The 14,391-nt window shown below is 45.6% G+C and overlaps 2 protein-coding genes across 9 annotated transcripts in view; one reads left to right on the top strand and one right to left on the bottom strand.

The window, feature by feature from the left end:
* UBN1 (ubinuclein 1) overlaps window positions 1-6,162 on the bottom strand; it is a 32,688-nt gene extending 26,526 nt beyond the window's left edge. For both annotated transcript variants that reach the window (XM_043914236.1, XM_043914237.1), the window contains exons 1-2: window positions 5,441-6,162; window positions 1,282-1,569 (exon numbers count right to left, since the gene is read on the bottom strand). In XM_043914236.1, the coding sequence (XP_043770171.1) occupies window positions 1,282-1,530 (249 nt within the window). In that variant the 5' untranslated portion in view covers window positions 1,531-1,569; window positions 5,441-6,162. The remainder of the gene's footprint in view (window positions 1-1,281; window positions 1,570-5,440) is intronic.
* Window positions 6,163-6,292: 130 nt separating this feature from the next.
* Window positions 6,293-14,391, top strand: part of GLYR1 (glyoxylate reductase 1 homolog) — a 32,596-nt gene continuing 24,497 nt past the window's right edge. For 6 of the 7 annotated variants that reach the window (XM_043914243.1, XM_043914242.1, XM_043914241.1 and 3 more), the window contains exons 1-3: window positions 6,293-6,411; window positions 7,493-7,529; window positions 8,456-8,535. In XM_043914243.1, coding sequence (XP_043770178.1) covers window positions 6,374-6,411; window positions 7,493-7,529; window positions 8,456-8,535 — 155 coding nt within the window. In that variant the 5' untranslated portion in view covers window positions 6,293-6,373. Of the gene's footprint in view, window positions 6,412-6,518; window positions 6,538-7,492; window positions 7,530-8,455; window positions 8,536-14,391 lie in introns of those variants that run through there. The other variant, XM_043914244.1, reaches the window with a different exon arrangement.

Genomic DNA, 14,391 nt, shown 5'->3' with positions numbered 1-14,391 from the left:
CAAGGAAGAGGATACTGTTCCTACTTTGGAGAAGAGTTGATGAATGGACATGAAGTTACTTTTTCTCAGTCTACCCACTGGCCCTCATACAACCTGGCACAGACTGAAATGGCTTTCATTCATTCAATCAGATCTTTATTAAGGAAACACATTTTTATCTAAAAAAGTGGATAGTCCTTCGGACCAAAGACACCCCAAAGAGCACAACCACAGGTCAGACTGAAGGAACATGGTGTGGAGGAGTCAGGCACCTGCATCATCTCTTCAACCTGATAGACACTGTGAGCCATGCCCGCCCAACCCCCACGTCCCTGGAGCCAGTCTAGAGACGGGAACGCCGCCAGCCCAGGACCCTGCTCACCTTTCCCGCAGAGGCTGGCAGAGCACACAGGCTTACAGTAGGTGCTTAAAATAAATGCTCCTGACCCAGCTCCTACTCAAACTGCACGGTTCCACTGACATGAAATACAGAAACATGCAAAACTGATCTCAGCTATTAGAAATCAGGACAGTTTTGAGGGCTTGAGGGCTGAGGTAATATTCTGGGAGGGAAGAAGGGGGGTTTCTATTAGCCCCAAAAATGTTGCATTTTGTAATTTAGGTGCAGGTTACAGGAGTGTTTGTGGAAAGTCCATCAAGTTGTGTATTTATCACATGTGCACTTTCATTATGCACATAATTCAAAGTTTATTAAAAAAAACTGTACAATGTTAATGAATTGCCAAAACATCAGTAATAACTAAAGCTGGGTAATGGGTACATGGGGGCTTATTATATTATTCCTTCCACACTATACATGACAAAACCCACAAAAATAGGTTTCTATCCATCCAAGTAAAGAAACTATCCAGAATATTACTGTGCTTAGAGAGATGAGCAATCTGTGTCTTTTTTTGTCTGCCCTTGTATTAGGCACAATGAGATTCCCTTGGAAAAGAGAAATGCCCAGCATGAAATTCCAGGTCTGGAAAAGGCAGGGGCTGGTCACACTAAGATGCAACATTTATAGCTTTGGCATGAAAAAATCTGGTGTTTATTTGTGTTAATTAGCCATAATACAAATTAGCCTTGGCTGTGCCACACATTTTCTCTAGCATAAATGAGGAAAATGATTCTAGAAAGAATTCTAACCCTTCCCTCCAGAGGCAAAACTGGCAGACCATGAGCTTGCTTTGTTGGGGAGGCCAAAGCCTCTCTATGCTGCTTCCACCCTCCGGAGCCCTACTGACACACACTACCCTGAGCATTAGATCTGCAGAGCGAGTTGGGGCCACAGTGTACCTTGTCTGCGGGCTGAAGTCCTTTCACCTTCCCTCGTAAGTTCTTCACCAGCTCTGGGTAGAAGAACTCTGGGCAACGTTTGTGATCCGGCTCAAAGAGGGTGAGTGTGATTCGAACAGCAGCCGCGGCTGGCTCCGAGTCCTGATGCTGCTCTGCTCCCCCAACTTCCTCTTTCCGGGATTTCTTCAAAAACGCAGGATTCAAAGAACCTGGGAGAGAGGTGAACTGGACCCTGTGGGGCTCCGACATGGCTACCAACAAGTCTTAGCGGGTGTCACTGCATGGCTTCTGTTAACATTGAAAACAAGAGCCAGGTCAAACCAAGATGATAAAAATGGTGATTTTTCCTGTTCAGTTATACAAATTTAAAAAAAAAATTCACTGTCAAGAATCATCGTTAAATTTACCCTGATTATTGTTTACTGCTTTTTTCTGCCTAAATACTATTTACTTTAAATATAAAAAACTTCATATAGATATGAAAAACATCCCAAATCCTATATTCAGAGATAATCACTGTTTAGCATACTTCCAGTCTTTTTGTCCCATGCATATTCACTAGATCCTTGACACTTAAGAGAACCCATGCTGATACAGCCTTAAAGAATCCTCAGAACTGCAAAGGAACGCAGAGAAAACTGGTTTTCATTTAATTTATCCAATATACTTTTTTTTAAACTTCGGACTGAGAATAACCTCTTTCTTAAAACCTCTTTATTTTCAGCACCAGCAGTTTACTTTCATGTGGGGCCATTCTTCAAAATGACAAGGTTTTCATCAGTTCATAGAAGCTCTGCCTGCCCCAGGATAAGTTTAAGACCACTGTCTCAGGAGCAGTGTGGCTGGACTCACTTCCTCATACCAGTCTTCCTCATACCACCCAAACTTGGGCCTCAGCAAAGTGACAAAATATCACAAGCCAAAGACCTTCCAGGGGCTTTCCCCAGTGGCACTAGTGGTAAAGAATCCGCCTGCTGATGCAAGAGATGCAGTGTGATCCCTGAGTAGGGAAGATCCCTTGGAGAAGGAAATGACAACCCACTCCAGTATCCTTGGCTGGAAAATCCCATGGACAGAGGAACCTGGCAGGCCACAATCCATGAGGTCACAAAGAGTCAGAACGACTGAGCATGCACACAATATCCATATACATTATGTGTATGTGTATACATGCAATATTCACTTTATTGTGACCATAAAATTGTGATCTATAAAACCAGCTAAGGGAATAAAATATCTAAAAATGAAGAGTTAAAATAATTCTAATTAGGAAGAAAAGCAACTGGCAGCAAAACAGGTTGTTTTTTGGCAGCAAAAAACCATCGTGCACTAAGATGTCAAAAATTTCCCCTAAAAGAAACTTCAAGGCCCCCACGACATCTGTGATGCATTGGATTATAGAAACAAATCCAAGGTGAAGACATAAAGGTACCCACTCATAAAAGCAGGCAAAGTCCCACCATATGAAGAGAATCTGCACATTAACCAATGAAGGATGTAAAAAGGTCAACTTAAAAGTGGTAACTAGGTCCCTGCCTGACCAGTAGGTAATTTAAAAATGTAACCTTATCTTGGCCCAAATTTTAGACAGTATGACCTCAGTCAACCTAATGGTAAAAAAATGCATCTCGTGGTTGTTAAGTGATTTTGCAGGCCTGAGAATTATAGATGTAAGACTAGAAAATAAAGTAAAATCAAACCTATAACATACTAACACTTAGATTTTGTATTAAGTTTCATAGTCAATGTGATAATTGCTGTTGCTTGTTAGTATTTCAAACATTTAAGAGAATCAGACATATTAATGACATTAAAATTACAATTTTAATTTGAAATCCTTAGAAAAATATAAAATTGAAAGTGTGCTTTTAAAAGACCTGACTTACATCTATAAAAGTTTATTACACTTACAAGAGTGAAGTCGTGGAAAGATTTAACTTTAGGTTTATGAGTTCACTGTTTTAGAAGTTTTAGGTACTTGGGAGAACAAGCATAAAGAACTTTAAATGCAGTTTAAAATACTCAAAGAAATTTAATTTTTAAAAAAGTTCATTGTTTATGAGAATTTAAACTATTAAACTTGAACTGTGGTGGAGAAGACTCTTGGGAGTCCCTTGGATTGCAAGATCCAACCAGTCCATCCTAAAGGAAATCAGTCCTGGGTGTTCACTGGAAGGACTGATGTTGAAGCTGAAACTCCAATATTTTGGCCACCTGATGAGAAGAGCTGACTCATCTGAAAAGACCCCGATGCTGGCAAAGATTGAAGGCAGGAGGAGAAGGGGATGACAGAGAATGAGATGGTTGGATGGCATCACCAACTCCATGGACATGACTTTGGGTAAACTGGTGTGCTGCGGTTCATGGGGTCACAAAGAGTTAGACATGACTGAACTGAACTGAATCTATTAAACTGGTGCTTTAATTGAAACTTTGTCAAAAATCAATTTTTTTTTCAAATAATTGAAAAAATCTAAAATGTTTATTTTTACGTATACATTCTTAGATTTACAAACAAGATTTGTTGAAAAAGCTTAAAAGGCTTAAGAAAGATTAAACATTTAAATACTCAATTTTAACTAGTTGACTCTTAATTCTAAATAAAAGCACAGTATTCTACAAACGAAAGCACCCCTCTTAAAAAACCTCAACCTGGAGAAGGAAATGGCAGCCCACTCCAGTATTCTTGCCTGGAAAAGTCCATGGACAGAGGAGTCTGGCGGGCTGCAGTCCATGGGATTACATGACTGAGCGTGTGTGCACGAGGGTGGAGGGAAATGGGTTGGTGGCAATAAAGTGGTAGAACTAAAAAAAAAAAAAAAAAAAAAAAACCTCAACCCAGGTTATCCAAGAAATTCAAGCCTCCTTTTGCATCCCTGATTATTCCAAGGTATGGTACTTTTTGTTGTTTCTATATACCCTCTCAATCATATTTTCAAACTGATTATTGGTGAAATGTAGAAAAACCCACCGAATATTGTGTGCTAATTTTGTAATTAGTCTCGTCAATGAATTCCTAGCTATTTTAATGGTTTTCCCTTAACTCTGTTTTTCAAAATAGGCTGTCCTGTCCTGTTACAGCGGAGAAGGTGATGGCACCCCACAGCAGTACTCTTGCCTGGAAAATCCCATGGACGGGGGAGCCTGGTGGGCTGCAGTTCATGGGGTCGCTAAGAGTCGGACATGACTGAGTGACTTCACTTTCACGCACTGGAGAAGGAAATGCCAACCCACTCCAGTGTTCTTGCCTGGAGAATCCCAGGGACGGGGGAACCTGATGGGCTGCCGTCTATGGAGTCACACAGAGTCGGACACGACTGAAGCGACTTAGCAGCAGCAGCATCCTATTACAGAAATGAGAATTTTGTCTCCTCCTTTCTGAAAAATAATGTTCTATTTTTGTTTCATGTCTTATTGCATTGGCTATAACTACCAAGATAATATTAGACAATACATTTACTCATTACCATGTTCCCGGTTCTATCGCAAATGTCCTTAGGGTCCAGTGTGATACTGTCGTACGATTCATAAATTTTACTAAGTCATTAAAAGGTATCCTTTAATTCCTCAAAAATTAAGAGTTCTTAAACCAGGAAGATGTGGTCAATTTTCTTATTTCCTGGAAACTTAAATATGCTTTAAAAAACGATCAGTCTGGTCTATAAAACAACATGAAATAGTTAACAGTGAATGACAGCTCCTGAAACTAGCTGACGGTACTTCGGGGAAGCTGAACACAAAAAGAAACCGGGCCACAGATGAGCCAGTTCTCGAAAAACCCCCTCTTATACAACCAATTTACCTTTGGGAGACGGCGTGTAGACCTGCCACCTTTTTTTTTTTTTTTTTTTAGCATAGGATGGCTCAATAAAAGTCCGGTTCTAAGTTAAGTCAACATCGGCGTTGGATTCTTTGGGTTCTACAACTAGAACTGGGGATCTTAAAATATTTTTATTTTCTACCTGGGCTGTTGAGCAGACGCTGTGCTCAACTGCTGTCCCCAGTTCCCCATTGAACGGCTTAGTCTTAACGCACTGATAAACTACGCCTTAGCATCTGCCTTCCTGCTGTCAAAAAAAAGCCTGCTCCCAACTTCCCCCCAAAGTGTCAAACTACAACAAGGCTGACGTGAGAGCCCGGACCCGACAAAGACACGCACCTTTGTCCCCGGCGCGACGCAGCCTACGGCCCCGCGGGTCGCTTTCGTGCCCCTCGCGGCAGTCTTCATGCCGGCCCGGGAGCTCGGGCGGCGGCGCCGCTAGCGGCCGGCCCCCGAGCCATGCCTCCCAGAGGGCAGCCGGCCCGCGCCGCGGCCCATGGCCGGGTCCCCGGGCGCCCGGGGTAGTGAGCGGAGCGAGGGGGGGACGGCTCGCCGGCTCTGCCGGCCCAGGAGGAAGCGGAGAGACGCCGGCTCCACGTCGGCCGGGCAACTCGGAACCTCGCGGCGGGCAGCGCTGCGCCCCGGAGAGAACTTGCGGCGCGGAAGCAGGCTCGGAGCGGCTCCCGCTGGACGCCGGCCGTTAGAGAGTGCGCCCCGAAGGACCTGTCCGTCCCCCAGGGGCGACCACGCAGAGCCCGCTGGGCGCGGGGCCCCGGGCGCGGGCGGAGCGCTGGCTTCCAGGCCGCGCCGAAGTCCGTCAAGGCAGCTACCGGCGCGCCTACGCGGCCGGCCCCGGGGCCCGCGCCGGACTAACGGCCGTAACGGAAGTGCTGTCGGGGCGGGCGCTGGAGGCCAGGGCCCGGGGGCGGGGCGGGCCGCACGGCCGGCTCCCTCGCTCGTTCAGCCGGCCGCACCGTCGCCGCCGCCGCCGCCGCCGCCGCCGCCTCAGACCGCGGCGCTTCGTTGTCACGAGCCGGAGGGAGGGGGAAGGAGCCGGGAGTCTAGGAGATCCGGCGCGCGGAGACCGCGGCGCCCGAGTCACGTGCCGCTCGGCCGGCCAATAAGCCCCTACGGGCGCAGTGACGTCAGAGCAGCGGCGTGGCCGGGGGGACGGCCGGCCCCCATCACGTGGGCTGCCTCACTCCAATGGGCGGTGCCGGAGCGACCTGATGTTCCCGACCGCCCGTGCGTCGGCGGTGGTTGGGTGGTAAGATGGCGGCTGTGAGTCTGCGGCTCGGCGATTTGGTGTGGTGAGTCCGGGCGGCCGGGGCCAAGAGCGGTGCGCCGAGGAGCTGCCTCCCCGGGCGTGGGGTGTGTGGCCCGCCCCGAGGCGGCCTTTCTACGCGCTCCAGGTCGTGGAGAAAGGGCGAGACGAGGTGCCGGCGCTGGGAGTGAAGCCGGGCGGAAGGGGCAGCCTGGCCCCGGGGGACTGAGGCCGAGGGTGGCCGCGGTGGGCCCAGCTCCGAGCACCGACGCCGCTCAGGGAGAGCAGCGCTCCGGACCCGGACGCGTGGCGGCCCACTGTGAGGAGAGTGCCTGGCGTCGCGCGGCTTCCACGGACGCCCGGTTCCTCGCCCCGGGGTCTGGGCTGGGGGGCTCCCAAGAAGAGCAGGAGAGCCGGGGAGCCCACGGGGCCATCTCGTCTGGGCAAAGCCCTTCGACACCCGCGTTGCGCGACGAAACCCACCTGTGCGGGCGGCTCGGCCCGGGGGTGTCGAAAGCGGACTGCCGGCGCTGCGCTTTGAAGAAATGGAGGGGACACTTCTCCATTACAGGCGAAAGCTTGGCAGTGACCGGTACCCTCTCGTTGTCGGCTTCTGTGTCCCGGACAACCGCCCGGACCGAGACGGGACTGTCGCCGCCTCCCTCGAGCTGCGCAGCTCGTCTCTTCGACCCGGAGGAAGGGCTTCCCTTAGCGTTTTGTCAAAGCCAGGCTGGTGAATTAAACCAGACTTTGTGAAGGGGAAGTCTTGTGTTTACAGAGCGAGCTGCCCTCTACTCCCGTCACGTCACGGGCAGGCTCTAGACAAACGGCTCTCGGCGGTTTTGTTTTGTCTTTTCTGTATTCCTCGTCGCCAGAAGGATGCACCTATCTGGCGCACCGAAGTCTTCGAATTTTTTATTTTATTTTTTTGCATTGCGTTTCTGAGGAATTTGGGCATCTTGGGCCCAGCTGTGGAAGCCACGTTTAAGAATTCCTTGTTGCCAGCTTTTAGTGTGGCAGTGGAGGGTGAAGGTGGATATTTAGGAAAATAAATTGCATGTTGAGTGTGTTGAAGGAGCTGGAGTTGCTTTTCCAGGGCAAATGCTGACTCTCTGTGTTTTCTCTAGGGGGAAACTCGGCCGGTATCCTCCTTGGCCGGGAAAGGTGAGTGTCTTGCTACTGAAGGAAGAACGTCTGAAGTTGGCTTTGAGAAGGGGGAGCATGTAAGATGGAATTCCCCACAGACTCTAGCATTGAGTTAAACTGGGCTTATTCAAATAACACACGGGTTTTTTGTTTTTCTTTTGTCTTTAGTATCAGTTTATTTAGAAAAGGCAGTATACATAAACCAGATCTTTTAATCTGCAGTGAATTATTATTTCTTGACTCAAGTGGTTTTTGATAAAGTTTTTTAATCCTGAAAATCCATTATGACTTGAATTTAGCTTTACATAAATCGAACAAAAGGAGAAGATGAACTTTTGGGGAAGAAAAAAATCTAAATGTAGGTTAGTGAAAAGTCAAAGTATTTTTGTCCCAACTAAGTTTAAATCTTCCATTTTACCATATGTGCTGCTCCAGTGCGTCTTTGCAGAAGTTGGCATTCCACATTTTGCATGAGGCGATCCTTCATAGCTTTCCAAATGTTCTGTTTTTATATTCTTGCTCAGAGCCCAGGAAATGTCTTTAGACTGTGTCTTTGCAATATGGCATTTGCAGTGCCTTATTTATTCATTACTGTTGTTGTCACCTGTCTCAACTCTTGTACAAAAGAATTTTCAGGAGTGTCCTGTATGTTTCTTCAGTGACGACAGGGCCACATTGCAGGAGTAATACTTTTAAAACAGGGCCATTTTAGTTAAAGGTATATTATATCTACCGAACACTATAGATAATAATAGATGTTGGGAACTCCTGGAATATTTGCACATTTCCACGTATCTCAGTAGAAAAGCACCAGGTTTGAACATAAACTAGGCCCTGTGTTTGGTTTTGTTTTTTTAAGACATATTTCTTTTATTTCATGTTTTTTCTTACCAACTTATCACTGTGGAAAAAAACCTTTTTTGTTTTCCTCTTTCATCCTCTAGATTGTTAACCCGCCCAAGGACTTAAAGAAACCACGTGGGAAGAAATGCTTCTTTGTAAAGTTTTTTGGAACAGAAGATCAGTGAGTAGTGCTCACTAAGAGTTTCACTTTCCCTATGTTTGGGAGTTGCCCTGGGTTGAAGCTGCTATGTGAATATTCTAATTCAGTCTCCTAATTCAGTCTTATCATGCTCTATAAAAATGGCATATCCTTCTGGTTTCTGCCTAAATAAAAGGTGTTATTTTTCTCTCCCAGACATCAGTTGAGAAATAGGGCGATGCCTTCTAGATATGATCACCTCATTGAGATAGGTTCTCCCATCTCTTTACTCAACCCCTCTCCTCTCCAGGCAGATCCTTTGTTTTTGTTTGGTTCTCTTTTAATGGCTGTTTATGATTGTGGTTCGGGCAGGAGTTATACAGTGAAAGCTAAAATTTCTTTTGTCTTATAAAAGTAGTTGTTTAGCCTTGTTCTTGTAAAACTAGATGATTTTATCTAGCATTGTAACAGTAAAGCTTTTTAACCAGATCTGTTCTAGAGTTGAAATCAGGATTGTTAATTTGAGATTCTTTGATAGGCCGTATAATAAATCGCAGCAAAGGGAGGAATGTGTACTCATGTTTCCAGTGACTTGTTTAGCTTTCTCATCACTCCATCAAGTTGATTGCCTGGTTCTAGCTAGATGGTTTAATTTCTTTAAGTAATTGTGTTTGTATATGTGATTCTTACAGGAAAATGTAGCTTTGGGTTTGAAAAATGTATGCTTGTAGAAAGTGATGTATAACATTCCATAGGAAAATCTCTTATAAATGGTATTCTTTACTAGCAGAATTTTGCATCAGAGTGCTCATCCTGGTTTAGAGTTTGCATAGCATGTCTGCATTCACCATACACACATGTACCGACATACCCAGCCCCAGTGCTTGTCTCAAACCAACCTAGCAGCCTTTTGGTGGCAATATTTCAAGGGAGTCACTGGCCCAGAGCTATGAGAGTCAGAGACAGTCTGGAAGAGGGGATGTTCTGCTAATGCTGTGCACGTCACAAGAAAGAGCATCTGGATGCATAAAACAAGGACTGAATGCGCAGCCAGACACCAAAGAGAACTTCTAGGAAAGCAAACGCTATGGTCCCTGTCTTCCGGGAACTGAGGTGACAAGACATAGACACTTCAGATGGGACCAAGTGTATGAGGAGCGGAATTATTACAGGATTCGAGAACAAGGAGAAATCAAGAACAGCAAGGAGAAATTTGAACGGGGTCAAAGGAGTCTTCTTGAAGAGACAGGATTTGGATCAAACTCTGGAGGATGGGTAGAATTTGGAGAGGAATAGTAGGAGCATTCCAGACAGGATGCCGTAAACCACTGGGAGATAAGTTGAACGTGTGGACAAAGAAAGCCTTCCTCCCAGAGGTAAAGAACCTGTGCTTGAGGAGAGCAGGGCAATTTTGTTGGCCTACCTTGGTTAGCTGAATGAAGAAGTCACCAGTCTGGAACACAAATGGGAACTCATAGAAAGTGGAGAGTTAAACAGCTTTCAGGGGACCTGAAAGCCATTGTGTTTTTATGATAATTTTTAACATGCTGGAAGTCTAGAGGAATAAACTGTCCCTGTGTATAAGAAATACTACAAATAGGATACAGAAAATTGGAGCGGAGTGTATCTCAGCACTCAAGATCTCAGCCAGGCAGACCATTGAAGCCAGTGAAAAGGATGTGCTCTCTGGACACAAAAATAGCGTGTTAGTGATGGTGGTGATGTTATGAAGTTTCTTGAAGAGACTCTTAAGCAAACAGATACACAGCAGTGGCTAGATACAGTATCTTTAGCCTTCTAAACTTTCTTGATACTGTTCTTCATAAAAAGCCATTAAGTTATGAGGGGGCTAACATGTTAACTTTTTGTAACTAAGCAGTTGTCTTAGTGAAAGGAAACAAAGGGAAAGGAGCTGCAGCACTTCTCTAACCAGAGAAGAGTTCTTAGTAGTCAGCATTGAGGCAGAGTTTAGAATCTTTGTATCTTCTGAAGGGGAAACCTCCAGATTGTTTCTTAGTAGCAGATTACTTTGGGGACAGAGCTCTGGATTGTTACTGGCCTGATGTATATTCAGATACCAATTTCACCTGCTCTGTGATTTGGGCCGTTTGACTTTTTTAAGCCTCTGGGTCCTTGTCCAAATGTGGGGACAACACTCTACCGTGCAGTTATGAGAAAGTAGCATCATTTGCTCATTGTATTGGTTGGCATACAGCAGGTTTTCAACAAGCATTGGGTTAGGGTTAGATCTGTTACCAAAAAAAAAAAAAATAGTTGATGAGAAGCAGGTGGCTTTAAGTAAAGAAAATAGGAGAGAGAAAGAAACGGACCCTGCCCATGGTAGGGTAGGGTGTGGAGGATCTGTGTTTGAGAAGAGAGTGGTCTGACAGCTGGAGATTCCCAAGAATGTCAGCCAGGTTTGCTCTTTTGACCTTAAAGGCTTTGAACACAAAATGATACATTGTGCCACCTTTTTTTGTTTGGCTGATGTTTTATTTTTGTTATTCTTTGTTTCTTATTTTTAAAATTGTTTCACCTTTATGGAAAAACTACATTGTTCCTAGCCAGGGGTACTATGTGCTGTCCAGTCTGTCCTCCTGATGGAATCTGACAGAATTAACATTGGGAAAGGGGACTAAGTCAGGTGAGAGAGAGAACTCTTTAATGTGAAAAAGCAAAAACTGAGGAAAGAACATGAGCAGAATTGATGAAATAATTGACCTTAAGGAGATAAACACTGACTTGATCATAAATCCTCAGGTGTTTGACAAAGGGCACTGTGAGTAGAATAAACATTGTGTGACCGTGTTTAGGAGGGTTGCGTTTAGGACTGTGTATGAGGAGGGCTGTGTGAGATATAGTTCAGACAGGAAATGCAAGTGGATTTTAGGAATGAGAACTGCTTTGTGACGGACAGAGCTGTGAGTGGCTATGGCAGAAGCCGGACTCTACCTCCCCTTAATGCCTGCTCCTGGCACATCCTAGAGGCTCTGTCAGTCACAGGGTCCTGATCTCAGTGGACATGTTCCTGTCTTTTAGAAACCTGATTTTTTTTCTATTCTTCCCTTCCAAAACATCTAGAAAATTTTGTTGCTGTCCCACTGAAAGAGAGTACCAAGAAGAGAGGATCCAGGAGTGATGTCACCAGGATGGCGACAGAGTTCGTCCCTGACTTTGCTCCCCCTCACAAAAAGGAAGAGAGGATTAGACCTTCCCAGCCAGCCTCCCCTGTGACGGGAAGGACTTAACAAGATGGCCCGGTTGAGCTCTCTGAGCCTGGGTGGCTACATGGGAACTGCCCACAGTTCTTTTCTATTTAATGAAAATATAGAGGGGAGGATACCGCCACCACGGGACCATAGCCCAAGACTAAATCTCTGGTGCACGAGGGCCCACCTTGAACAGGCGGTTGCCATCAGGAGGAACTGAGCTTGGGGTTCTAAAGTTTCTTCAGTGGCCGGGGATGGCGGAATGGAGGGAGTTCATTCAGTTTGCAGGTGTGCGAAGCCCACGGAAGACAAACCAGTTCAAAGAATACTGTGGGCAAACGATGTGTAAATCCGTAACAGCTACTTCAGAGTTTGTATAGCAGTCTTCACATCTGATCCTCACTATAGCCCTTTCAGAAAACAAGGCAGTTGTTCCGGTTCTTATTTTTCAACAGATACAGAAACTGAGAGGCAGGAAACTTGAGGACTTAAGTGATAATATGTCCAAGGTCCCAGCCTGAGGTTTTTTTTACATCAAGCCAGATATAAGGTGGGACAGGCTGGTTGTGAGGTGTCTAAGTAAGTGCTGAAATATCAGTAACTTCTAGAAAAATCTGCCTCGTAATTAGAGGCACGGCAGGTTAGACCCACCTGAGCATCCCCCACTTTCCCTGCCTCCAACACCATGTAGTGGTTGGAGGCTTAAGACAGGCCGGGAGTGAGAGCCACTGCTCAGTGTTTGAACTGAGCCAGTAGTGTCCTTCTGCCAGAGCTGGACAGCCGCGATCCTCGAGAGCGCTGGCAGCGGCTCCTGCCCTTCAGGTGAGACACCCTCCGCAGCTGCGGCAGGGCGCCCCGGGGCAAGGGTCAGGCCCCTTGTAGAGACCAGTGAGGAAAGCAGTGGCTGGCCGTGGCGGTGCAGCTTGAGAGCCTCATCCAGCACTGGGGATTGTTGTCAAGTTTCGGAAACAAAAATTTTCTGTATGTTATAGGCAAGTCTTTGTTGACATTTGTATGATAGTCAGTGCTTGTAATTAACCGAAATTGTTAAACTCTTAACTGTTTTGTGACCTTTTTGGTCTTTTGATTTGCATTTGGGGGGTGTGTCTTGATTTCTGCATAGTTTAGACTTGGACCTGTAACACCTCAGTAATCCTCAGTCTCTGTGACTGGTTTAAGCTGGGGGGAGGGGGGTCTGAGAGTTATTTACTAAGTACTTCTCACCAAATCCAGGTGGAGGGCAAACATACCTCTCTGACCATGTCCTTGTTCTCATCTGTGGCCTATGCCTGTATGCCCTCTCCCCACCCTGGTCACTGTTTCCGAGAGTCTGAGACACATATGTGGGTGTGTGAGATCTTTCATAGACTGGCTTCTTCAGTATGATATCTATATAGTCTAGTTTTAATTAAGAGGAAGGTGGGTCAGAATTATGAAAGTGTTTGAAAATGTGAGTTTTTTTTAATGTTTGTTTATGTTTGGCTATGCTGGGTCTTTGTTGCTGTGCAGGCTTTTCTATGGTTGAGGTGCGAGGGCTTCTCACTGTGGTAGCTTTTCTTGTTGCCAAGACTTCAGTAGCTGTGACACACGGGCTTAGCTGTTCCACAGCATGTGGCCAGGGATTGAACCCGTGTCTCCTGCATTGGCAGGAGGATTCTTTACCACTGAGACACCAGAGAAGCCTGAAAATGTGATATTTTTACATTCATTTTGAGTGTATAATCAGAGGGTGGCTTAGGGGAAGGGTTCTGTTCTCAAACGAGAAGTATTTGTAGGAGGTGTATCAGGTTACCGGGGTAAGTTTGCTCTTTGCTCTAACAGGTGCAGTTAACCGGCAGCCAGGCAGTAGCTGCCCACCTGTACAGACCTACACAAGGAAGTCATGGGGGAGAGCCCCCTTCTCAGTAGAGATAGCTCATGTGCTACAGCACGGGCCCTTGTTATTGATTTGTTGAGGGATTTTTTTTTATTTCATTTATGCAGATTTTTAATATTTATTTATTTATTTGGCTGTGCCAGATCTTTGTTGTGGGATCTTAGTTCCCCCACCAGGGATCAAACCCAGGCCCCCGCATTGAGAGTGCACAGTGTTAGCCTCCGGACAGCCAGGGAAGTCCCTGATTGTTGTTTTTTTAAGACTAATAGATATTTAGGGTTTCCGCCCAAATCAAGCTTTAAACCGTTGAGACAGTTCCATTCCTCCTCTTCCCCTCAAGTCTCTGGCCCACAGGCATCTAGTTATACTAGTTTCTTACGACGAGTGCCTCAAGAGATACTGGGTGCATAATCAGGAAGTTGCATGTTCCTTTTTCCTCGTCTTTATGCAAGTGCTAGCATACTACACACACAGCTCTGTATCTTGCCGTTTTCCACTTAGCCAAGTATCTTAAAGGACTTTCCATTTCATTCTTTATAGTGACCTCACTGATTGCCAGTTAGCTTGTTTTCGGGCATTTACTTCTACAAACAATGTGTAATTAACTTCCTTGAATACAGAAGCAAAGCCAGTTCATTAGACACAACTTGACTAAGCGTGATTTTTTTTTTTTTAACTTCTCAGCCTGCAGCAAATTGATTGGAAAAAGTGCAGTTCCATCTAGGCATTGGGAGCACATTGAGGGAAATCAAAAGTTACAGCTTAAATCAAGCAAAGAAACAGAACACTCACTTTAAAAACATATAAACAACA

The sequence above is a fragment of the Cervus elaphus genome, chromosome 10 (genome assembly GCF_910594005.1).
Source record: "Cervus elaphus chromosome 10, mCerEla1.1, whole genome shotgun sequence".
Lineage (NCBI taxonomy): Eukaryota > Metazoa > Chordata > Mammalia > Artiodactyla > Cervidae > Cervus > Cervus elaphus.
This window is presented reverse-complemented; position numbering and strand designations above follow the sequence as displayed.